At 48.0% G+C, this 26329-nt stretch overlaps 1 protein-coding gene across 2 annotated transcripts; it reads right to left on the reverse strand.

Annotated features, from left to right (window-relative positions):
* Positions 1-25406, reverse strand: syt1a (synaptotagmin Ia). 2 transcript variants are annotated; one of them, XM_076029968.1, is made up of 8 exons: positions 25173-25406; positions 19183-19355; positions 15835-15951; positions 11956-12123; positions 9456-9623; positions 8276-8393; positions 2772-2905; positions 1-689 (listed from the first exon to the last, which is right to left on the reverse strand). In XM_076029968.1, exons 1-8 carry the CDS (start codon positions 25348-25350, stop codon positions 483-485), a joined length of 1263 nt encoding a protein of 420 aa, XP_075886083.1. In that variant the 5' UTR covers positions 25351-25406; the 3' UTR covers positions 1-482. The 2 variants fall into 2 exon arrangements, with proteins under 2 accessions (XP_075886083.1, XP_075886082.1); XM_076029967.1 differs by having other exon boundaries at positions 15835-15960.
* Positions 25407-26329: the final 923 nt, after the last annotated feature.

Here is a 26329-nt window from a genome sequence, read left to right on the forward strand (position 1 = left end):
GGGATAATATAATATTGGCTTTCCTCTATATCTGCATTTACATAATTTAAAATAGAACATCTTATTAAAAACATCAAGATATACACAGATTAGGAAACGGGTAACAACATACAAACACATTAACTAGAAAGAATTTCTGTCAGCATACTTATATATACAACTGTGGTACAATAAATTTCTTTCAGTCATGCGCTATCTATACAGATCATATTGCTTAAAAGAAGGTCAGGGTGCAGTTTAAGGGCTCACAGATGGAGGAGTTGACGATCAAAAACAAAAAGGAAGCCAGGGAAGTTTTGGGAACGTGATGGCCAAAGAAATGTGGGTGGGATGGATGGAGGGATGGTCGAACAATTCTGATGTCAGGGGGACAATAAAGCTGGAAGGGGGCAGGGTTTACATGGATGGACCCATATATCACTGAGGTATTTACACATACTGGCTAAAGAGTACTACAAGGCGGGCGCTGAAAGTCGGCCCGTCTATTTCTTGGTGGAGAGCTGAGCATCCACCTCTTCCTCGGGCTTCAGCACGTGCCACTGGGCGATGGGTCTCCTGGGGTTGGCCAGCATGTCGGACCAGTGGCGCAGCTCCGTCCCCGAGCTGTTGAGGCCCACAAAGACCTTGCCGATGGCATCGTTCTTGCCGATCTTGTCATAGTCCAGAACAGTTATAACAACTTGCACTTTCTGTGGAGCGAGGGAAGGAAAGCGAGGTATTGTCAAATTGGTGATATAGATCACAGTGTCATCGACGTAGTGATGGTGGTCACTGATTCTGAAAAGAGGCAGGTTCGTACAGTGGAGGGGGGGCGGGGGGGGGGGCTAATTTCTGGAAAGGTGGAACCTGTGAGCAAAGTTGTGCAGTATAGACTCTGAAGTCTTAAACTCTATAGACGAAGCTGCCTGATGATTCAAAGGATCTTCACGCCACCTGTTTGATTCTGTTGCCAACAGTGCTCCACCACAGACAAGAGCTACGCTTTTTGTCGAGATAAATAAGCTATTAAACAAAAACAAATGCAGAAATCTGGACAGCCTCCAAGGTGATAAACTTTGACTAAAAACATACGTGGCTTCCTAGCTCCTACGTAAAGTCCCCCAGTAACACAGCACACAAGGTGTTACTTCTGTCATTAATATTGATTAACACTGAGTGACATTCCAGACCGGGCCTGAGCTATTTTCAGAGCCAAACAGAATGTGCGATTACTCAGAGGTCTAGGACTTAGCATCAGCATGTGTTTGTTGAGGAGGAGTGACCCGGGCATCCATCTCTGGCAGAATATGAATTAGAGCAGCACAAAGATCAAGTTTCAATCTGCCGGCAGGCTGAGGCCTGGCTGCCTTTCACCTGACTGAGTCACTGCTGTAACAGGCAACACTTAACAGAGCCGACGGAAAAGTAAATTGAGTTTCCCAAATGGACTTTTGGGTTTGAAATATCTCTCACACACTGGTTTACTGCTTTCTGTGATTGGATAACTGTAGCTTCACCAACCAAGACAGTGATTTTGACTGACTGACTGAATTAATTCATTAATTAAAAAAAGGACTGATGAAACTGGCAAACGTTTTGAAAATAAGCCGATTAGCTTCGATTCTTTGGTAGAATTGAAAGCTAAATACCAATCTAATACAACGAAAGGCAGTTCACGCCCTTAAAGTGGGACAGGAAACCCCTTGCGGGGCTGATGAGCACAAACATAGTTTTCCAATTTAAGCAATGATGCCAAGTTTAATGAAAAAATAATGACTTTACACAAACCCGGCGTGTGAAATTAAACAGATTTCTTTCAGTTTCTGAAATGCGAGGGCTTAAACCAATTAACAGCATCATTTGTGAATCCCACATGGACTAAAACTTTGGATTAATTACACAAAGTCTTCCGAGGTCAAGCTTGAAAGCGGTTAAACTGCAGCCTTCTTTTATTTTGGCCGGCTTTAATGAAAAGGAGGAGGTAAAGGCGGAAAATAAAAATCAATGGACAAATTAAACAGTTTCCTCACAACGTCAAACAGACGCAGCACTGTGGAACTCAGACGCTGGAACAAGCCGATTCTGGTTTGACTTGTTTGACTTTCTCTTTGACTTTTTAAGGAGCATTCGATACACGTAACCGATGGTGTGTTTATGAGTCAATCAGTGGTCCTAATAGTTATTGAGTGAGGGAGCAGACAGCAAGCTGATGAGATAAGAAACATCAACGCTGCAAACATTTAGGTATCAGGCTGATTGGGAACCAACAGTCTAAATTGTATCTGAGGCCCGCGGACCAGAACCCATGATTGTTGAGTCTTGTCTGAGGCAACGATGACGTTGCTGGTGCAGACATTTCTTTTTCTTGAACATTTGGTCAGGTTTGATGCAGTTGAATTTGCTGTATTTATATTTGAGACTTACCTTTAGAACTAGTGCAACTATCGTTAGCCTGCCAAGACAAAGTATCTTAAACTATCCTGCAGAGCTTCTTGGTGAGTCTACACAGCCCTGTCACTGCATCAAGCAGCACAGAGAACAGCTTTTGGCTGAGCAACAGGCTTGTTAAATAGGCTGAACAAAAGCTGATTGAAACTCAAGTGCTTTTGATTATTCTGCAATAACGAAAACGCCTCCAAACTGATTGCTTGGTAAATGCGCTCCTTCTTATAAACTGTTTACACACAAAATAAACATTTGCCTGCGGTTCGAGAACAATTTTCCAATCCTGCCCTCTCTATGAGGAAAAGTAGAATGTTTTTTTTGTATAACAGATAGGTTGTGGACTGTACCTGGATTTGTTCAAAGGGGACTTCAAAGCTAAAGGACTCGTTGTAGTAAGGGTTGAGGGTGTTCTTCTTGATTGTCGTCTTCTTCTTCTTCAGCCTCTTGCCATTTTGCATCAGGTGGATCTTGGCGTACGGATCTGCAGGGAGGAGGGGCGATAAAACGAAGACAAAGCACTGAAGCCTGCATTCTGCAAAACATTGCAAATCTTCTGTTGTCTTCCACCAGTGATCTGCCTTTTCACAGATTATACAGAACAAGTTGTTAACAAGTCTGACATTTCGCCACTTTGCAAAAGCTCTGATGGGATCTTGAGCAGAAAGTGTTCAGTTTGAGGGAGTAAAACCTCCTTTAAAAAAACTCTAGTATTATTTTCAATGCGGTATTATTGTTGACATCCGAACACCTCCGGGCCGTCAGCAGAGACAAACTTTGGCAGACGGGATTGGTCAGCTGATTGCTGTGTGTTTACCCCAAACGCTGTCCGTTCACTTGTAAAGAGCCTTGTTTTCGTCCGGCTGAATGCGGCTCGAGAGGCAGCCACATCAGCTGCAATCATGCAGAGTGGATGTCCCACTTTGAGGCGCGACGCTTCTCCCTCAGGTTTGTTTATCGTGTCTTGGAGCGCGTCCGAGTGCAGAATCCAGCCCCGTATTTGGGCTTTAATTGGTGAATTCAAAAGGGAGGCGGCGGCAGCGTCGCTCATTAGCACATTTAAAGGGTGCAAATGTGTGCTGAAAAATGTTGAATTGTGATGTGACAGCGGGATCAAAGGGCCGGAGAAGGATTCATTAATTACCCATGACTGATGGACGACACACTCTTTGCTATTCCTTTGTCACTGAACACAATCCAGAGCAGCAGCCGGTCGCACTTCATCAATAAACCTCATTTAAAACGTCCAGGTTTCTTGGAAAAAATCCAAAGCAGGACGCGGTTGGGTTGCAGTTGAACCGTCGACCACTGGAGGACGCGCTAGAGCCACGAACCGTGTGTGCACACAGGCGGAGTCTCAAAAAACAAAGCCAAGGCTGCAGCGTCAAAAACATCGACGTGACATTGAGTCATTTGGCCAGCGGGGGGAGACAAATCTAGTTGGAAAAATGACAAAACCATCAAATCAACGTTGGGGTTTTTTTTTTTTTTTTTCTTCTTATCTACAATTCAGAAGAATAAAAGAAGCGCCAGTGGCCGAGCCGTGCGTAAGAATGAACTTGGACTGAGACCTCCAATCTTATAATTAGCTGCCGAAACATGGCACACTCCGATAATCTGGGTTTATCTCGGCGCCCCCCAGTGCACAAAGCCGTAATACCAGCTCATGTTTGCCGAAGCTGCGCCGAAAAACAAAAATATCTGAGGCGCTCCGGCAACAGCGACTCAACTCTGCTAATCTGTGACTCGCTGCTGCTGCAGTATGACGGTGTGAGCGTGTGTGTGCGATCAGATGACAGGGCTGTGAGTGAAAAAGATGAACGGGCCCTCAAAGGAGCAGGTCTCCATCATCACTCTCCTGCTGAGAAGAAGAGCTGATTGAGAACCAGCCGAGCTGCATCCAAGCCGTTCCGAGCGGACGGATCTCAGGTTGACAAATCTCTGAATTCCCCGCGATTTACTGCGCTGAACTGCCCTACCGAGAGGACTTTGGTGGGTTTTATTTAGTTTCTCCTTCCCTGAAGCTAATCTGCTGCGGCCAGAGCTCGGCCTCGTCTGGGTCGCAGCTATCTGTGGGAGAAATCCTGGAAGAAGGCCTGAAAAATGACAAAGGCTCAACGGCGTCTGGGGAGGAGGTTTCGCGCTCGCGGCGTTTGTTTTTCGAAACACCAGTTTTTCTCCCTCTGGAACTCTAGATCGGCGTCATCCATCCTCTCACACTGGCAACTGCGCTTGAACACACACACACGCACACGCACACACACACGTACACAACGACAGCTGAATGGGATTATGCAGATAAGTGTATGTCAGGCTGAGGAGGAGGGAGGGAAGGGGGGGAGGGGGGGGGGGGGGGATGGGGGAATAGGAAAGCACACCTGTGGCGCCAGGCCGTCACTGCTACCCAGAGGGCTCTTATCAGGGCGGTGTGCAGATCAGAGTGATGGAGGCGTCGCTGGGTTCGGGGAGGCTCGTCGTACCTCATATCCGGCCCATTTTACCATCTTATCCCAGACGGCTCTAATCTTTCCCATTTCATGGATGGTTGCCAATGGCGCTGATGCAGGAGCGTGTCCCACTTACGCGCAAGTGTGTGTGTGTGTGTGTGTGTGTGTGTGTGTGACTGCCGCCCGTCCTGAGACTCGCATGTTTACCCCCCAAAAACATCAGCGGCTGAGCTGCGAGCTGAAGCTTACTTACACTTGGGCCGATGCGGTAGCGGTGATATAAAGACAGAAGATAAAATGAAAGGCCAACTGGTGCAACCAGGTTGGATTTTTTTGTGTGGGTGGCGTCTCCTAGAAGTAAGACGACGGTAAAAGAAAAAAAAAAAAAGAAGAGTTTGCCGTGTTTTGCAACATTTCACCAGTGTTTGGCAGGGAAACAAGCGCGGTTAAATATAGTTCGGCTGTCATCTCGGCTTTCCTCCCATTGGTTTGGATCTGCAGCGGTGGTGGGCTGCAGCCTGGGGTGGGAGTGAGAGGGTTAGGGGGGGCGGTGGGATGAGAGGGAGTGGGGGGGGGGCTGTCACGTCAGTTTTACACGCACAGTTTGGCGGTGGACGACAGACGTGGCGCGTGAGCACGAGCCGTCCTGTTTGATCAGAGGGAGTCTTGACGGTCGCAGCAGCGAAGGGACATCCTGGAATTCTCTGGAGGTGTGTGTGTGTGTGTGGTGTGTGTGTGTGTGTGTGTGTGTGTGTGTGTGCGTGTGCACAGCAACGTATTTCCTTTGCTTAATAGAAGCCAAGAAGCACTTTTCAAACGTGGGGACAAGAGCTGAATGAACATCCCTTATTTCCTTCCTTCCTTCCCTCTTTCCTTCCTACCTTCCTTCCCTCCCTTTCCTCTCTCTATCCATCCATTCTGTCCTCCATCCCTTCCTTCCACCCCCTCCTTTCCTCCATTTCCTTCCATCCTTCCTTCTTTCCCTCCCCTTCCTTCCTTCCTACCTTCCTTCCCTCCCTTTCCTCTCTCTATCCATCCATTCTATCCTCCATCCCTTCCTTCCATCCCCTCCTTTCCTCCATTTCCTTCCATCCTTCCTTTGTACCTTCCTTCTTTCCCTCCCCTTCCTTCCTTCGTACCTTCCTTCCTTCCTTCCCTCTTTCCTTCCTACCTTCCTTCCCTCCCTTTCCTCTCTCTATCCATCCCTTCCTTCCACCCCCTCCTTTCCTCCATTTCCTTCCATCCTTCCTTTGTACCTACCTTCCTTCCCTCCCCTTCCTTCGTACCGTCCTTCTTTCGCTCCTCTTCCTTCCTTCGTACCTTTCTTCCTTCCTTCCCTCCCTTCTTGCCTTCCTCTCTTCCTTCCTTCCTCCCCAGACCTGCTCTGCTCTCTCAGGGCTGTTTATCATCAGAGCAATCTCTCCGGTCGGCTGCTTCACTCACAGGGAGAGGAACCTCTCACAAACAGAACAAATAAACCCGTTAAAGAGCGCCGGCTCGGCCGCTTTGGGTTCATTACCGGCGACACGGCAGCCCTGTGTGCTCTGATAACCTCCCTCGCTGAGTGCCATTACCTCCCCCTCCTCCCCCCCTCCCCCGCCCAGCGAAGGTCTCTGAGGGAGGCGTGGCTACAAAATGGGTTTCACTCTCCGCTGCCTTTGGGAAAAGCAGCGAAAGCAAAAGCCTCCCCCTTCGGAGGGAGGAGACACCTTCCTGCAGGGGGCGCCGGAGCTCGGCTCAAGCTGCGAAAAGCGTGATTATTTCGAGGCGACAGCTGACGGTGGTGACGCGGCGGAGCTTGGTCACGAGCGCGTCTACGTCTCCCTGGTCGGGGAAGTTGCGCGAGGAGGACACGATCAAAAAGAGTTTTTAGTGATTACACACTCGACTAATGAAAACAGCCACATCTCCCTCTGCCAGCCATAATTAGCAGCGGCAAACAGGACGACAATAGAAGCCAAGGCTGATCCTGGCCATCCATTACTTTTCGTCGACGTCCTCCTCCTCCTCCTCTTCAGGCTCTGGCTGAGCTGCTGTGTGGATGGAGGCTAATTATTGTTATTACGGACCTGCCTGCCCATTATTTCATCCGTCCCGCTGCTCTTCTGAGCCCGTTCCGGGAGGAGAAGAAGAAGAAGAAAGGCATGTCACCAAACAGTGAAAAACTCACAATTTGGACAATACTCCGCATCGTGCGCCGCTACAAATATTGATTTGGCTGCTGGTCTGCGCCGCTCAGCAGAGGAGAAAACAGATAAAACCCTCACTAATTAGTGGTGACACACAGAGCGCCGTGTCAAGTTGTCCAACCTCCGCTGGCGACACGGAAACACGCTCTCTGAGGCGGCAGGGCTGGAGGTGTCGCAGCATTTTCCTCCAACCACACCACACCTCTGACAGATGAAAGGGATTCTGGGAGCTATTTTATGTCTTCCTGTTTAGCAGGAGTGGAGTCAGGTGTCGCGTAGTTGCAGTGCAGAGAAGAGAAGTGGAGCGCCCCCTGCGGATAGCAGCGAGGTGAGGAAGCGGTTACGCACCGGCTAAATGTGAGTTTGTATGAAAACCTCCTGTTTGGAAGCCAAGCTCAGTCCACACCGAGTGTGTACGTTTATGGGAGAAATTAGTTCAATTAAAATATTTCAATACAATTTAAACATTCAGCTTATTTCTAATGTCTATTGGGAACAAAGCAGTTCAAACTATGTGAATTATACTTTTTTGAAACCCTATTTTAAGTTATGATTTACCACCACTGGCGAGCCACTGGCCTGTGACGGTCATGGCACCGAGCACTGCAGGAGACCTCCTTTAGTTTTCTGGATGAAAGTTGGCAACACTACTGGTGTTTTTAACCAACTTTCAGACCTGCAGCAGCCTAGAAGCATATTTAGCCCTCTGTTGACAGCCTCCTGATAAAATTGATGCTTGCCCAGGGCCAACACCTGGCTTGGGATGGGGTTGAGAGGGGACCGACAAGCATAATCATCCTTTCTCTTGGTGACATCACAAATGGCCGAAGTGAGTTTGTAATATGTGTTGCATATTATGGGACCTTTAATTATGTTATCTCATCTTCAACAGTTGCTAAAATAAAATTGACATTTAAAACAGTTTATGACATCAGTATTGGCACACAACTGTTGCTCTGTTTATCGTTTTCTCTTATTCATCTTCAGCCGGTAAAATTCCACTGCTGTCATTTTAATTTTTTTAGGGGTGAGTGGGTACGGGGGGGGGGGGGGGGGTGGAATGCGGGCAAAATGTTTGGCTGAGCGGTGAAGTGTGAGTGGCTGCCACAGTTTGTGCAGCAGCACATGTATAATTACAGACAAAGGGCCTGTCAGGGGGTAAAGTCAGTGGGCACAAACAAAACACACACACACACACTAGCGCCCCCCCTCCTCTACCTGACAGGCCTCCCACGTCCATCTTCTTCAGGTTCTTGGCCTCCAGGATGACGACGGTCAGCTTGCCGGCGGTGGGGACGTATCGCAGCGAGAAGCAGATGTCGCCCAGCTTCTCTTGCTGTAGTGGGGGAGTGTGGGAGGAGGGTGGGAAGGGGTGTGGGGGGGGAGGGGAGATGGCGACGAGGTGGTGAGACAAAAAAAAGAAAAGAATAAAACGACTAGAGCTCAGCGCACCGCGTCACGTGACCACGGCAGATGCTCACGAGAGGCCGGTTGAGTGTGCGTGTTGAAATTATTTCCTCTCCGAAGCAGAAACAGAAATTGTTCATTCGACCAAATCAGCGGTTAGCATATTTTTTACTTAATTCATTGATTTTAAAAGAGTAGCAGAGATTTGTTGGTGTTTACTCTGCCATCAAACTGAGAGGAAGCTGCTGCTGCTGCTGCTGTAGCTGCTGCGTCGACAGCTTGTAGTAATAATTCTCCAAGTTCAAACACTAGAAGACGACGGAGGCTCCTGTACAGCGGACAAAGTGGTTATTCATGCATTCACAAACTCAGATAATAAACTTTCATAGGTTTCTGAGCAGATTTGTGCTATAAATGCTTATTTTTTTAACCACATAGAAATTACAGCAATGTATTTCCTTGTTTTTTCAAATGCTTCCAGTTTCTACCTTTCAACTCCACTCATTTTACCAGGATTTGACGGTTTTACTGCCGCCTTTTGCTGCCTTTCCCGAAGCCCCCTGAGCCGCATTCAATATTCAGAAAGTTTGCGGCTTCCAGGGGAGGCGGCGGCCGTCTGCAGGTGCAGCAGCGTGAGACGCAGCGAGCGAGGAGCCGCTGCCCTTCAACTCCTGCTGCCTCCAGCAGACATTCGACACCGTGACAATTAACCTTCAAAATCAAAGCGCCGGGCTCCTTAATGCTAAAAACTGCAGTTGCCGTGGCAACGTTGCGCCACGTGCCGTGACATTTACCGTGAAAATTGAATCTCCTGAACCGCCGCCTGGGAAGTCACGCTCCTATTAATTGCGGGGGGACGTGCGGCCATCAGATTAAGCGACATTTCCAGGAGAGATGGAATCTTGATGGACGTCACGTCGCCAACGTAAACATAAGCAAACAGGCCGTTTGAAGGGCGGCGCCCACCTTCCCCTCCCCTCCCTCAGCGTACCTCCTCCTTCTCGGCGCTCTGCAGGTCCCGCCACTCCTCCGTTATGTGGCTGAAGTCCACCTTGTTCATGGGCACCTTGATGTCGCCGATGGCGTCGTGCTTGGAGAAGCGGTCGAAGTCGTAGACGGTCATCACCAGCGTCTTGCCGCCCAGCTCCACGTAGGGCACCTGCGGACGGCAGGACAGCGAAGCTCAGCGTGGAGAAGGTGACACAGGGAGTTCAACTCAGTAAAGTTTATTAAATTAAAGGTGAAGTGTGTGATATTTGGATATTTTTAAGAAGAAACTGCGACATCAGGTGGTTACATTTTAGATTGCATCGTTCTAAGTCCTAAGTTCGCTTAGGGACTCCTTATCCTTCTTCTCCCGAGCTTGCCGGTGAACTACGGTGGCCTGCGAGCACAAACCTGGATACCTCTTATTCATTCTTCTTTGTTTTTTTTGTTTTTTTGAGGACGCGAGCGGTCGCCCTAATTATGAAACGCGCGAATCAGGCAGCTGGATTGTCCACACTGGGCTTCCTTAGAAACATGTCAGTGCAGCTAACTGCAAGCAAGACTCTTACTGCTCTACTCATGTATACATATAAGAACCGTTCTAAGGACATGAAAACCAAATTACTTTTATTGTACTGTGAGTAAAGACTTTTATTAATGTATTTATGGGCTGTACGTTAAGCTTTTATCAATATAAAAATCATAAGTTTCGCCAAATTTTACACACTGGACCTATTAATGTCTATGCTCTGGGTTGGCCCTTGGTACAATGTGTGGAGGTTGTTTTCACATACTGGAAACCAAAACATTTGAGCAGTTTTGGGAAATGTTAAAACTAGCTGACCAAGAACAACTGATCTTTAGGCTGAACAACAGACAGGAGGTGTTTATGAAGACGTTAGGTTCCTACATGGCCAGTGTGTGATCTCCTGTGAATGAGAAATCATTTTATGACAAAGCATGTTGCCAAATCGAAGAGTTGACTGTCTTGGGTAACCATGGACATGCAAGTTTATTATTTAGTTATTTGTTTGCTTCTATGTTTGTTTTGGATTCGTTTTATTTGTGTCTTTCCATGATAGTAGTGCGGTTTCGTTGCTTGTTTTGTTTTCAGATTTGTATTGTAGCAGATTTTGTATTGTTAAAGTGCATTGACATGTCGCTTCTTTCGTTGCACTGTTAAAAAAAAGAGCGATAAAACGTGAATTAACAGACAAATGGCTATATTGTTGTCACTAAATCCCCCCCAAAAAAATGCACTAACAATGTGATATTATGCACATCATATATCAGCCTTTTTGAATATCTGTCTACTGACACTGCAATAGCCGGCCAATGACACATTCAGCTGTAATCTACCACAAACTGAATGGGGCCAATGGGAACATTACAGGATTTATGGAGACGTTCCATCGTTTAAGAACCTTTACAAGCGTCTGCAGCTGCATCGAGCTGAAAGGATTCACGGCACGCCTGGGTTTGTCCGTGTGACGCGTGATGCCATGCAATCCGCCTCTGCAGTTTAGCCGAGGGGGGTTTCACTTTTAAATAATTACTGTCAAAAGTTTTTTCTTGTTCTTGTTTTTTTTTGCCAGGTTTCATATTCAGATTCAATATTCAATTCAATATTGGCAGCCGGGGCTCCGTCGCAGCTCCGGGATGTTTCTGCTGGATTTAATTAGACGTCAGGAGAAGTGAGACGTTTGTGTGTGTGTGTGTGTGTGTGTGTGTGTGTGTGTGTGTGTGTGTGTGTGTGTGTGTGTGTGTGTGTGTGTTCAGAGTAGCCGGATGTTGCAGATGATTCTCTTTCAAATGAAGTCAGTGTGTTTTTCCGCCCCGACAGATGGAGCTCTCCTCTGGCCGGCTGGCAGGCAGGTGTACAGCGAGGAAGGGGGGCGGGGGGGTTGGACCTTCGAAACTGCTACTGATCATTTTTTTTTTGGTCAAAACCCATTAAAGTGGCTTGTTAGAAGGCAAAAGGAGAAGGAGACGCACCCCCCTCCCCCGCTTCGTCCTCTACATTATCTTGAAAACTCATCTGCTCGTGACAAACCAGTCCTGGCTGCTAACTCAAGTGCAGAGGAAGGGAAAAAAAAAAGAAAAACAACAACAACAACATGACGCACAAATAATGGCAATATTCAGATGGAAGTCGTGGCCCATTACGCTCGGCTCTCGCCAAACACCTGCGCTCTCGCTTCACTCTCCAATAAATAACACAACTTTTTACACCTCCCGTTGAGCAACGGCTACACATCTATCACGGGCTGCCTGCAGTAATCTAGTACGTGTGTGTGTGTGTGTGTGTACGTGTGGGTGTGTGTGTCAGGAGCTTGTTAATGTGCCAGCTGGTTGCCATCTCTCCACAACCTTTCCCAGCGTTCACGGCTGCATGCAAATCACACAGTCGGCGGAACCAGAAGACGTTGGATTGCAAGAAAAGGACAAATTAAAAGGAAAAAAAAGAAAAGAAAGAGAGATGGGAAGTAACGGCTGTGGCGTACCTTGAAGGTGAACTGCTCGTTGAAGGTGGGGTTGAGGGTCTTCCTGTGGACTTTGGTCTCAAACTTCTTCTTCTTGTCGGGCAGCAGGTAGACCTTGACGTAGGGGTCGGAGGTGCCGCCCATGTCCATGGCGGGCAGCTCTGCGGCCTGGATGATCCCCACCATGAGCTACAGTAGGAGGAAGAAGATCAAAGGTCAACAAAACGGAGACGAACCCAAAGGAAGACGACTGGGAGGAGGTTAGCAGAGTTGTGGACAAGGCCACTGACGCTCTAGCGATTCTAGAGAACCCAGACGGCCCTCTACGTAGTCTGATTGGTCCAATCAGCTTTCACTGATTTGGATCCCCATCGCGAACCGCTTTTTAACAGATTTTTTTTTACATGAAGCTAAAAGGGTTTAACAAATGTTCCATCAGGCAGCCAGTCTGAGCCGGTCTGAAGCAGTTTTCTCAGCAGCCATCGGCTGGTTAAAAAGAAAGAACAAAAATTAGTCACTCTGATGGCAGCGGAGGCACAAAAATGAAAAAAGCCCCGCTGCCGGCGGACGCAGAGATGCTGAAAAGGTCGGAATGTGTCGGAGCCGGAATGAGGCAAATGTTTCTTTTCACACGGCGGCGATAATTGATAACCGCGGTTGGGTCGGGGGTTGGGGGGCAGTGCATGTGGGTTGAGGGGGGTGGGTTGGTGGATTCCGCGGTGGCTGATTGACCTGCCAGTCAGGGCCCCCCGAGAGTCAGAGGGCCTCTGAGGAGCCCCAGACAGCCAGTCAATCAGCCTCCCATCAACCGCCATCAAGCAGCAATCTGGAGGCCGACCAGGGTGCTCGGCCATGAAGCTGTACAGCTGTCAGGGGCTGCAGCCACACACACACACACACACACACACACACACAGACAGACTTCTGCTGGGAACAACAACAACCAATAGCCGGGCAGGTTGAAGAGACACAGACGCATCAGAAGCTGCGTTTGCATGACCACTGGAATTGCGCAAAACCTAAACATTGCAATAAAATCCTGGTCACGGAAACACCTAAACTTGGAAAAACCAAGCAAATCTGGCTAAAAGGTTTTGACGCTGTCATGAGGTGGTTTTTCAGACGCATAGATATAGAGGTATATCGCAAAAGTGTCATGGAAACACTTTCGCATTTACATGTCAGCGGACAAAATTTTTAGAAATATCACTTTTATTTTGTATAAAACTGTCATGGAAACACAGCCAATATGTAAGCCCATGATCCTGACCGTCTCAAAATTCTCAGTCAAAAAGAAACGACTGTTGATTTAGCAATCAGTCAATAAACTTTTATCTGTAGATCACTAAATGGTGTCAGTCCAAGCGTGGAAGTGCTTGATACTCCAGCAGGGTACAGAGCAGAGGGACCGTACTTCAGGGCTCAAACGCGCTTGGCTGCGGTACAGATTGTCTGGTGTGAGTGTGTCCTCAGTGTGTATTAATGCAGTGTTAAACCTACTCTGGAGCGTGAAGCTGACTTTGTGTCGTTTTAAACACCTGCACCGCAGCGCAAGCGTGAATCGATGACGACCAGAGGCTGTCGGAACCCTCGGCGTCTGATCAGATACGCAGATGAAACTGTTCTCTACCGTCTAAAAGCATCCAAAAAACGCTGCTGAGGCCAGCGGTTTTCCACACCAGAGGCTTTTAATCAGCAGGTCGGTGACTCCTCCAGCACTGACACACAACTCTGGGCCGTCACACCGCACTGTGTTTGAACATCTGTGTGTGTTTGAGAGAGGATTCGGTGGGATTTTAAGCTCTCCCTGTCAGTGTGTGTCTGACTATCCAGCCCAGTGAGCTGAAGACCGACCACAGCAGGATCAGCACAGCGCGCGTGCGCCCACACACACAAACACACACAGAACCACACACTTTGACTTGTCTTCAGTGGCTCTGAAACTAATTTAAGAGGAATGTTTGAACAATTCCTTTGTTAAGGTTCTGAGTTTTATTTTATTCTGACTAAATGTGGCGCTAAAAGGCTCCTGGCCGTCGACGAGGAGAGTGATGAAAATGCAAATGATGTTGGAAGTGGGACTGACACTATAATTCTCTGCGCTTCATTTGCCGTGTTTGGCCCCACGTTTCCGCTCCGCAACTTCAGACCCTTTTTGTTTTTTTTTCCTTTTAACAAAACCTTTTTCGCCTCATTAGTGGAGGAAAAACACGGGAACCACCGCAGCAGGGAAGCCGGCCGGCAGGCCTGTCGTCCATCTGCAGAAACTCGAGGTGAGAGAACAAGAACGGCGTCAAGGTTTTAGCGGCAAACCGATTCATCCATCACGGCAAAGTTTTCCGAGTGGATGGCAAGTTCTATTCTCACTCAGCTGTGTTTGCTTTTGTATTTTCATGTTTGCAGCTTTTTGGTGAGATGCTCTAAGATTTGAGAGCACATCAACTACTAACAGCACTTGGGGCTACCTGGTGCTTTCTTTCTTTTCTTTTCTTTTTTTTAACAAGCTGTTGACTTTAATTTGCATCATCTTTGATTTTACAGCTTGAGGGCTATAGAAGTTGTAAAAAGGTCCTTAACCTGTAAAGACGCTAATTATTCCCCTAGTTTATTTTCCTATTCTTATCCCATCTATTGCACTTTCTTACATTTAATCATCTGAGTTTTTCGAGTGCAGCCCTTTAAAAGCAAAGTTCTCTGATGTTGCAAAACTTCCTGTGAGAGGCTGCATCTCCAGAGCGACTCGGCTACTGAGCCAAATAAAACGGGCCAGATGAGCAGCAGCCTCCCTCAGGTTTTCAGTCTGTCTTTAGCAACTTTTTTTTCATTTTTTTTTTCAGCTGGAGAGGCAGCTGGTCTGGACCTGAGCCCAGATTCTGACTTCTCTGAGGTCAGAGAGACAAAAAAAAAAAAAGTGGAATTTATTTATGAGCCTTGTGAATGAAGGAAACTTTGGTGACAGCCACAACAGAGTGAGTGTCAGCGACGCTGATACAGTCCTGAGTTTCAGCCGCTGCTGGGACGTACAGTTGCAGGAGGCGGTGAATGTTGCTCATCCACCGCGTCCATTAGCTGTCGCGCAACATCTGGCAGCAGGAAGTTGATACGCCTCGCCGTCCTGCTCCTTTAAAAAAACAAAAACAAACCTCCCGTCACGGCTAAACGGAAAATAAAGCAGATGGATATCAGCAGGGGGCCGTTTCTCCATGAAGTAGAAAGAAGGGAACCAATTTAGAGAGGCGGCAAATCCCAACAGAGCTTTTTTATTTTTTGTCTTTCGAGCCAAGTGGCTGCCGCCACGCGCAGCGGTGCCACCATCAGGCTTCAGTGGCCATGACGCGTTTGCTTCTGTCTAATCTCTGCAGAGCTGTAAAGTTGATACCTGGGAGGAAGTTTGCTGGCTCCGTACTTTATATAAAGAGTCAGCCAAAATATTGTAAACACACCAGGAAAAGAACAAAAGATGCATAAATATACATTCATCCATCTTCAAAGCCGCTTCTTCCTGCACTCAGGCTTCTCCCAGCTGTCGTAGGGCGAAGGCAGGGTGACACCCTGGACTTACCAGTTCATCGCAGGGCCACATAGAGAGAAACAACCACTCGTACTCACACACACACCTATGGACAATTTACAGTTTCCAATTCGCCTCACATGCATGTTTTTGGAGTGTGGGAGGAAGCCGGAGGACCCGGAGAGAACCCGGCCAGAACACAATTGAGTCCACAACCTTCTTCCTGTGAGGCGGCAGCCTATTGAAATAAATATTTCAATACCAAATTCAGTAACTAATGAAGTAAGTCATTACTTATACAATGTGCAGGTTTTTCTTTTCCTGATGTGTGAATGCATTATTTCTGGCTGACTCTGTACACACACACACACACGCACGCAGATCCTTACCGTGTTCTCGGTGAAATTGTAATCCAGTGAGTATTGCAATTTGCCCAGTTTCTGGTCCTCCTTGGGCTCTGCCTCTTTCTCCGTTTCCGTCAGGCCTGTCTCCGCATCCTCCTCATCCTTCAAGGCCTGAAGGAGACACCCACCAAGAGTCAGTGTCGCCCGCTTGGCCGCCGGCGTTTGCACCCGGCCAGCCGCTATTCCCCCAGCGGACCGACTCCTGCAAGAGCTGCCACTTGTTTTCCACCATGTAAAAAAGGGGAGGGGGGGAGAAGGAAAGGGGCGGGGAGGGGGGAGGAGGAGCAAGCACTAGAAACATAGCAGTTAACACCAGGACATGCTCTGTGATGCACTAAAACCCCCAGGCCCTGGTCCCCTGATGATGCGCTCTATCCATCATTCATTGGGCTTTTCTTTTTGTTACTTTTCTTTTTTTTCTGTCTGAAGCGAAGGAGGAGAGATCAGAAGGGGCGGAGCCAGAGGAAGAGAGAGGGATGAGGGCGGACAGAGGAGAGACAGGCAGAGAGCGAGAGAGAGAGAGAGAGAGAAGGAGGAAGATGCTCCCGCAGAACAAAAAGATCACAGTCAGACAGTTTGGTTGACGTCATTTCAGGCACATAGCATCTCGTATCAACTGGGGGGAAAAAAGGCTGCGCTGGCTGTGAGTAAGGAGGGGGAGAGGGGGTGAGGAGGGCCTTGGTCGCTAGCCTGGCACCGAGGTGGGGGAGGGTGGAGGTGGCAGGTAGGGGAGGGGGTCAGAACATGCGATTGAAGCTCTGGTTTCATTCACTCGGCGTCAGAGAGGCTCGTTGTCCTAGAGCTCAGCGCTCGTTTCTCCGCTCTGCTCGTCGGGCATGCACAGCATTCTCCGTCGCAACACACCGGTGCGCTCAGGGTGACTCCCGAGCCCCGCCCTACATTCCTTCAAACAGTCTGCTCACGCCACACCCCCACCCACTGCAAGACAATCAAGATGCCGCCATGACCCCCCTTAAAACCCCCGTCGTAAGTGCTCAGTCGTTGTCCCGATGGTAGCTACAAGCGTCATGCTGGCAGTGGGTGAGTGCCGCCAATCGGAGAGGCCGTTACGTCTGTCAGGGGTCTGATCCTAGCCGCCTCTGTCCAAAGTTGCTCGTGTGAAAGCAGAAAGGCTGAACAACACTGATTGGTTGAATTAAATAGAAATTGGAAACAAGGAGAGAGAAGAATAGAATGGAAACAAAGGGATCCAGATCGTATTTGGTCTCGTTTTGAAACAAATCCATCCCGAGTGGTCTTTAGGATTTTGTTTGAGGTTAAAAAAAAAGAAAAATAAATATTAAGTAGAGCAGGTAAAATGATTGAGGAAAATCAAAGAATTTAAGTGCAACACGATGGAATAATCCACCTTGGGCGCTCCGGGAGAGGGTTTATTTCACAGGGCTGACAGATGTGAGTGCGTACGTCCAAAGCTTCCTTTTCATCAGCATGTTTCAAAAGAACATTTCACTCGTGGGGGCCCCTCAATCATTCTACATTTGCCCGCCGCCGCTCGTTTGAAACGTCGGATCAAAGATTCAAAGGGCTGGAGACTTTAACCCGGCGGGAGAATCGAAACAAAACAAAAAGAATCAGCATTGTTCAGCCTTGTCAATGCGCCCGGTGCTTCTGTCCTACATATATATGTGCATATGCCGGTGCTATGCACATATATACAGTGGATGTATAAATATATATATATATATATATATATACCTGAACTGTGTGCATAGTTACATATATCTGGGGTTTCTATGGAAGTAAGTTGTTGTCGAGAGGCTACGAAAAAGAAAGAAAACATCAGAGCAGCAGGCTTAAGAAGATCCAACAGCAATTGGGAACCTACCGCCAGTGAACCATCCCGAACAGTCATCAGACACAACACAGATAAGGAGGACATAAAAGGAAGAAACACAAATTAAAACAACCACACACAGGAAGTCAACATGCCAGAGTCTGGGGCTCACCGGGAGAAATGACAGCCTAGCCAACAGGCTAACTAGCCTACGGGACTAGCTGTGCGCTAACCACAGATTTTAATAATTGGCACCATGTCGACTGAGTGGTGACGTTCTCTGCTCGACGCAATGCAACCGGACTTTATCTCAGTATGGCAACTTTTAAAAAAGTATCTTTATTATTATGTTGACTTTGTTTTTAATTTTGTTTGATTTTGTTTGTATTATGTGTGTATAGTGTATGTGGTAGGTAGGTTTGGGATGGGTGCAATGCTGTTACACAACAGTTGGTGACGCTATGGCTAACGATGTATTGTTTAGTGTGTTTTAAATAAACATTTAAATAAATAAATGAATAGAAAAACAATTTGCATGTATACTGTTCCTCTTATTATTCTCCCTGTTTGAAAGCCGAGAGACTCGTCAAAACTTTGTTATGCCGGCATAATGACAATAAAGATCTTGAATCTTGAATTGTGGGTGTACAGTAAAGTGTAACGTATTATACTGTTACAGCTTGATTCGGCACCTTTTCCCATTTCCTGTGCAGCTCATCAGTCATTCTTCAGTCATGTGGAGGAGAAAACGTCACCAGGGTTTCAGTCGACATGCTGTGAGCGGGAAGTGAAATGTGAAATTCATTTTAAATCCTCTGGCTGCTCCCTCTCAGTTAATTTGTTTTCCACCAGTAAGAAAGTCAAATTAAAGTGTAGCAACACACTTGGCCGTATTTTTTTTTTTTTTTTTTTCAAAGATTGGTCTCTGACAGCCGCTCAACCTCTCTTGTGTGATGTCATTTCTCTGGGTGGGAACCACTTCATAGCACGGCAAAACGTTACTCACACTCTCCAACGAGTGAGCGGGTCCTCGTTGGACAAAATCAAACAACTCGACAGGAACCGAAAGTAGGAGAGAGCGCGAGAGAGCGACAGACTCTCCGGTCAATGTGAAGCCGCATTACTGGCTTCCACTACACTCTCCTGCGATTGGACTGAAGTCTGATCAAATTATCAAGGCGAGAAATAATGCAGGATGGAAATACATCAAAAACGGCAAATAAGTTTTGGTTTTTTTGAGCAGCAGTTCATTGTCAAGGTGTCTTTTGGGAAGCCATATTTGCAGCGAGGCCATTTATCAGATTGAGAAAAATAAAACAAGACTGCAGGGTGGAATAAATAGAAAGCAAACAATTAAATCCACATTATGTAAAGTCTAAACATGAGTGAATGCATAGAGAGATATTTGCGTGACTCGTCATGCACGGAGGTTACCAACAAAAACGCGTTAGCGGTGAGATTCAAGCAGAACATGAGCACGCTTTAGCGCGTAGCTGCTGCATCTCCTACTGCACGTCGACTTGGCCGAAAGCCTTTACCTCCGTTTTGGCCCCGTCCATCACGTCCTTCATGTTGATGGCATTCTTGCCCTTGTCTTTGCCCTTCTTTTTGTTCTTCTTCTTGAATATCCACTTTTTGCAGACGCAGAAGCAGCAGGCGAGCACCAGTATGATGGCCACGAAGGCGATGGAGACGATGGCCCATGACGGCACTGCGGGACAAACAGGAAGGGTGAGGTAGGTGAGGTGGGTGGGGGAGTATGGGAGCTGGGTGTTGTGTGATTGATCAAAAGTTGCAGGGGGGAAGAAAACAGCTTTTGGAGGGAGCGGGCCAAAGCATCTTCCCGTCCAACGTCGGAAAAAGTGATTACACCACCTGACAGGTGAGATAAAGCTGGAGGTGTGTGTGTGTGTGTGTGTGTGTGTGTGTGTGTGTGTTTGCCTCAGGGCTTGGCGCAGTGGCAAACACACACACACACACACACACGCAGTGGCAAACACACACACACACACACACACACACACACACACACACTGCGATGCCAGTGGCCACGGTCCAATCAAGACGTGGCAGACTCCTAACGATTGGTCCCGACGAGCAGCGGCAGCAGCAGCGGCGGCAGCGGCGGCGGCGGCGGTGGAAGTAACAGATGTTGGCATTTCCCACTTGCCATTTAAACGGAGGCTTCGGCGACTTTGGAGCGGCGATGGCCGAGGTTGGAGCGTGACGGGCGGCGATGCGCGGTAAACGGCTTCACGGGGATTTGACGGCGCAGCAGCCGCTATGAAATTAGCCCCTTTGTGTTGAGATTTAAGGCTGAGAAAATGAGGAGGGAGACACAAAAAAGAAAGAAAAAGCCTTTCACAGATCCTCCTCCTCCTCCTCCTCCTCCTCCTGCACCCACATAAAAGCCGAATCTGCATTAAATTAAAGGAGGAACACTCCGAGGTCAGAAGGGTGGAAAACTTACAGGATGACGGGAGGGAGGACGGAAAGGAAGGAAGGAAGGAGTGAAGGGAGAGATTTTCTGCGTGTGACATTTTTAAACGGTGAGGCCTCTGTGATGGATGGACTCGGTTTAGATCCAGACGAAGAGCGGAAGACAAGCCGAGAGAATCAGAAGAAGAAGAAGAAGAAGAAGAAGAGCGGAGCTTTGATTATGTCTGAGCTTCTGGAAGGAGTTGAACAACCTGAGAAATCTGCAGGAAAAACAGAGAAGTATCATCCCCACCTGGAGACTTGATGGGAGGAATAAACTCCAAACAGACCCATCAAAACATGAAAGTGCATTAGTGGTTGTCACCTCTGGGGCCAGGCTCAAAGGCTCAGTGGCGTTTCTTTCTTTCTTTCTTTTATTTTTGTTTTAACCGAGGAGGGAAGAGAGAGAGAGAAGAGGAGGAGGGGAAAAAAAAAAATCGATATTCTGCTGACAAAATCAATAGGCACTCTCCTCCGAGGAAAAACAGCCAGCGATGCTCTGAAATAACGGCGGGGATCCAGGGCGTGGGCGTCGCCTCGGGTGCTACGGATCCGCCAGTCGACTCTTTGAGAAAACATGAGACCATCAGGTGGATGAACGAACGGGTCGGTCGGCGCCCGCCGGCTGTGTTTGTACGAGAGGGAATCTGTGTGAGTCACTAACCGCGGGAGACACTGAGACAAAACACACAACTTCACTCACTCAGTCTGGGGGCTTTACATTTTTTCTCATTGTTTTTGGCGGTGCATGAGAAAAATGATCCGGCCAAGTCGAGTCGAGGAAGAAATTCGCGATTTGTAGCTTTAGATTAGATTTAGATTCAGATTTCCAGATTTCATCCAACGCGCTTAAATCTGGGCTGCTTTTATGGCAAAAATACATATTGTGACATCAATCCCCAAATCCCCCCAATGGAAGTTGACGGAACACGATGGAGCGACTCGCTCGGCCGCTGTCTGATCCGTCACGCGTGACGCGGCGTCCTCGGCTGGAAGCCAATTCCGTGTTCCGTTAATTAAAGGAACCTGGAGTCCCAGGAAGCAGTGAAAGAAAGCGTCCCCTAATTAACGGCAACGGCGGCGGCGGCAAGAGCGTCGTCCCTCCACAGGGAAACAGAGCGAGGAGGAGGAGGAGAGGGAGGGAGGGAGGGAGAGAGGGAGAGAGAGAGAGAGAGAGAGAGAGAGAGAAAGAGGGAGAGAGAGAGAGAGAGAGAGAGAGAGAGAGAGAGAGAGAGAGAGAGAGAGTGGGGGCACTTCAACTCACTTATCTGTTGTCGCGGTGAACGAGCGAGCGAGGCGATGCGGAAAATGGAGTTTCTCTAATGGCTGTGTGTGTGTGTGTGTGTGTGTGTGTGTGTGTGTGTGTGTGTGTGTGTGTGTGTGCCCGCACGCGCGCGCACGCGTGTGCTGCGTGTCCCCATGATGAAACCCGTGTTTGCTGTTCCGCCAGCCGCCAATCACTTTTCAACGCTTCCCCGAAACGCCGTTGCAAGGGAAACAACGGAGCGTCCTCGCTGTGGCGCCACCTTCAGGTTCAGATTCGGGACATTTTTCATGCGGCCGCCGCTTCCTGGGACGGACGGTCAAGTTGGAAGAAGTTGGGTTTTGTTCATTATGTCTTCAGTTTTCATAGGTTTGTGTCTTCCTTTTTTTCTTCGTTTTCATCGGAAATTAGCGAATTAGCAATTAGCTCCCTATCTCTGTTTACGGCTTCACTGGGAACGTTTTGGTCATTTCGGCCTTTAGTTGGGTAAACAGGAAGACAAACAAAACAACACATCAGAGGCGGAATATTACTGCAAAGCGACACATTATCACAACTACGCACAGACAACATATGCATCCAATGAAATCGATCGATCTTCACCAGTTATCGTTGGGGTTTGTTTTTTACACATGGTTGAATCTTTGACTTCAGGTTTTATTGACTATATCCCACTTCATGGTTCATGGGTTTGTGTCTTTTTTTTGGTCCAGACAAGGGTTCTGTTTGTCCGACCTTGACATGTTTTGGCGGATGATAACCGATGAAGATCGATCAATTTTATTGGATTTCTATGTTGTCTACATGTAGCTGTGATAATGTGTAACTACGCAGTATTATTCCACTTCTAACGTGCTGTTTTGTTTGTCTTCCAAAATGCACAAAACGTTCCCAGCAAAGCCACAAACAGAGACGAGGAGCTAATCGCTAATTTGCGAATTCTCCATGAAATGTCTCCTGTCTCTGCTGTCTCCAGCCAATCCGGAGGCGCTGGCAGCCGCCTATCAGACAGACCGCCGCCGCGTTTCTGAGGTTAATTGTTATCGGGGAGGAAGGAAAATAAAAGTCCTTCAAAGATTTACTGACAAATTCAATATGCTGCCTTTTGCCTCCCAGATCTCCTCCGACAAGCTGCAATATGGTGCAGCACGATTACCAGCGGAGGCTCAGATGGTGCGTGTGTGTGTGTGTGAGCGTGTGTGATTTACAAACGGACTCTGGGAGATGTATTTTTTGCCATCTTAAATTGAATAATTGAGCGTATTTTGGTGCAATCATCATCTGTTTTCATTTCCACCTCAATTTCCTCCGGCGGCCGTGATGGCCGTGATGGTTATCTTTGCACCTTCTACCATTCCGTCAACCTTCTTCCTGTTCAGCTTGAACCAGCACCGGGGGCGCACAGTGGACACTTTTATTTTTATATACACTACCAGTCAAGAGTTTGGACACATCCTATGAATTGAATGTCTTTTCTTTCATACTCATCACTATGTACATTGCAGTTTCTCACTGAAGGCATCAATACTGCGTATGAACACACATGGAATTATGTAGGAAACAATGAAAGTGTCAAATAACTCAAACACACTTTATATTTAAATTCTTCAAAATAGCCACCTTTCATAAAAAGCTTATCTACGCTCATTTACGTTGTTTTTCTTTGCTGCAAAATTACATATACCTATATATTTGTTGGATATTTTTGATGTCTTCAATATGCACCTGCAATGTAAAAAGGGGTAAAGATACTGTATGTATATATATTTTTTTCTTTACTTCGACTATTTTCTCATTTCGTCCAGGCAGGCAGATCCTGAACCAGGTCACAGAAGCTGCGCGTCGAGCTTCTCGCCCCCCACCGACTCCCACCAGACGGTATCGATATTCTGCAGAGTAAACAAGTCCCAGGACATCCATCAGCGGGGCTGGCAGCGCCGGGGCAGACTGTCCCTCTGATGGAGGGAGAGCCAACGCTCGTTTTAAATCTGAATGAGAGACGACTGGGTTTTTTTTTTTTTTTTCATTATTGTGATCTCTGAACATTTTTTTTTCTGCCTGCAGTGCAGAAAAAAAAAAACATTCATTTCTGCCCATTGTTGAAGGGGGGCGGGGACAAGCTGAAGGTCTTCAAGGTCTCCATTCAAGGGACAGTTCAGCCCAAAATGAAGACGTTTCTGTCTAATAACGGTGAAAGTGCTCAGAGATCGCCGCCGTTTTCAAGTCTGGAGGGTTTCTTTGTTGTGCTGAGCGAAGGGAAAAAAAAAAAAAAAAAACGAGCGAGCGTGACAGCAAAGACGAAGAAAGTGAAAAAATGTAATAAATTGCCAAACTGCTGGCACGCGCAATTTGGCAATTTATGAAGCTGAATCGCCACCGCTGTCGCCAGATGTGGATTTTTTTTCGCTGCGCGAGTCGCCGCGTCTGTCACAATTCAATCAGCAGCTGGGATAAAAAGGAACAAAGACAGAAAGCAAAAAGAACAACGTAGTTTTCACCTGACTGGTGGGAGGATGTCGTCAGCGGCCGCTGCCGCCGCCACTGCCGCCGCCACTGCTTTTCGCACTCTCAGAGGTTCTCGTGCGTCAAAGATTGTTCACCGCCGCCGCGGCTGAATCATTTTGTTTTTTTGAGTCAGGGACGTTTTGTCTCACGGCGAACGAGAGGGAGTCGTAATTGAAACAGGAAGCCGCTCGTGGCTGCCGAGTGCTGCAGGCGCACCTGTGGTCGCACAACCAAGTGGCTGACGCGCACACGCACGCACACGCACACACATACGCACACACAGGATGACTCCTCTGAAACATCTTTTCACGTCGATGTTGTCGCGTTTCATTGAGAACAAGAGAAATAAAATTAAACCTCTGTGGCAGCAGCAGCAGCAGGCTGAGTGACGGGTGAAAGGACAGAGGAGGGGGAGGAGGAGGAGGAAGGAGGAAGAGGAAGAGGTGAAGGATGAGAAGGAGAAGAGGGAGGAGGAAAAGGAGGAGGAGGAGAAGGTGATGATGGAGTAGGAGGAAGAAGAGGAGGAGGAGGAAAAGTACGATGTTGAGGAGGAGGAGAAGGAGGAAGATGAAGAGGAAGAGGTAGAGGAGGGGAAGGAGGAGGAAAAGGAGGATGAGGAAGATGAAGAGGTAGAGGAGGGGAGGAGGAGGAAAAGGAGTGGGAAGAAGAGGAGGAGGAACAGGAGTAGGACTATGCGGCAGAGAAGGAAGAAAAGGAGGAGGAGGAAGAGGAGGAGGAGAAAGGAGTAGAGGGAGGAAGAAAAGGAGGAAGAGGAGGAGGAGAAAGGAGTAGAGGGAGGAAGAAAAGGAGGAAGAGGAGGAGGAGAAAGGAGGAGGAGAAAGGAGTAGAGGGAGGAAGAAAAGGAGGAAGAGGAGGAGGAGAAAGGAGTAGAGGGAGGAAGAGGAGGGGGTGAAGCGCCACTGACCAACCAATCAGCCTCCTTGTTTACAGAGGGAAGGCCGCTCTGACTGTGTCAACAGGAGACGACACACAGCGTGTTGCGCAGCGACACAAACAGGCGGCTGTGACCCGACGAGAGTCACTGAGGTTCAAAGGAGTGATGGAAACCTGGTCATGTGACTGTTCTGCTGTCCCGCTGCGACTCAAAGCGCAAGAACACAAAGAAAAGAAGAATCTATCTATCTATCCATCTATCTATCTATCTATCTATCTATCTATCTGTCTATCACACTGAAGACAGAGAGCGACAACAAGTCCTGTTTTTTGCAGTTTTTTTGGCAGCTGAAGGACACACACACAAAAAAAAGGAAAATAACTCACGTGGGATTTTGGTGAGCTTGTTCATGAACTTGTCCTTCAGCTTGGAGAAGGCCTCGTCATTCTCGCCACTGCCGCCAGGGCCCGACACGCTGGTGGCGTTGGAGCCGGCGGCGGCGGCGGCGGAGGAGGCGGTGGTGGGCTCGGGCGCCGCCAGCGCTTCCCTTCGACTCTCACTCATGGCGGGAGGTCGGTGGTGGGGGGCCTGGGGGGGAGCTGCAGGCGGAGGAGGGGGGAGGGGGGAGGGGTTGGGGGGACACAAGCGGGGGAGACAGTGAGACACTTTGATCTCATCTCTGAAGGTCCAGATTTGCATCAGAGAGCACAACAAGTGAGTTTTAATGATCGAAATAAACGCAAACCAACACACCTTCACTCTAAAAAATGTACATTGAACCAACACCAGACCATCACCGATCCCTCGCAGTAATGCGGATATATCTCTTGCTTTGAATAGCTTTGTAAAAATGGCCCGGCTCTCCGACGCTGATGGAGAAACAATCAGAGGTTTGATGTGCGCCGGTGAAAAACCTTGAAGAAACACCGCAGGGCCTTGACACTGCGGCAAAACCAAATCTCCAACTAGTCTCGTGTGATAGAACCTTCAAGGACGAAATGGAGAACAAACAGGGAGAGCAGCCGGTAAAATGAAACGTGGATTTGTTGCAAAAAATTATTTTAAAAAAGGCAGCGGGGACGTTGAGCCTGGATCAAAACTGGCGTCTCAAATGGCTGCACAAACCGCCCAGGAATCCAACGCCATGTGCGCTCACGTCCCGGCAGCAGGTGGAGCGGTGAAGAGTGAAAGGAGGCGGAGCCGCTGCTGAATGACTGAGATCATGTGAGCGGGAAAAGTTCTGAGGCCTGCCAAACAACAAATATTCCCGAAATTGGTCCGACGTGACGCCTTGTGTTGAGGTGGTGATTTGTTCCAGAGAGAGAGGTGTGTGTGTGTGTGTGTGTGTGTGTGTGTGTGTGTGTGTGTGTGTGTGTGTGTGTGTTTGTGTGAGAGAGAGAGAGTGAGAGTGAGAGTGTGAGCGTGTGAGATCCAGGTGGCTTTGCCAGAATACTTTGGCAGAAATATATATATGATAAAAAAAGATTGTTCAAATTCAGCAAAAACAGGAGACGAGTATTCATCTGAAAGTATAAAGGCACAG

This window comes from Nelusetta ayraudi, unplaced genomic scaffold (genome assembly GCF_046127955.1).
Source record: "Nelusetta ayraudi isolate G7.1 ecotype Tasmania unplaced genomic scaffold, CSIRO-AGI_Nayr_v1 ptg000027l, whole genome shotgun sequence".
NCBI lineage: Eukaryota > Metazoa > Chordata > Actinopteri > Tetraodontiformes > Monacanthidae > Nelusetta > Nelusetta ayraudi.

What these genes read in the sequence shown, in the direction of transcription:
- syt1a (XM_076029967.1), bottom strand. Translation starts at nt 25,350, where the DNA reads ATGAGTGAGAGTCGAAGGGAAGCGCTGGCGGCGCCCGAGCCCACCACC. An exon ending in ACAATTTCACCGAGAACACG is followed by an intron (nt 12,124 to 15,834) that starts GTAAGGATCTGC and finishes CTCCTACTGTAG; the next exon opens with CTCATGGTGGGGATCATCCA. An exon ending in TCCCCTTTGAACAAATCCAG is followed by an intron (nt 690 to 2,771) that starts GTACAGTCCACA and finishes CTCGCTCCACAG; the next exon opens with AAAGTGCAAGTTGTTATAAC.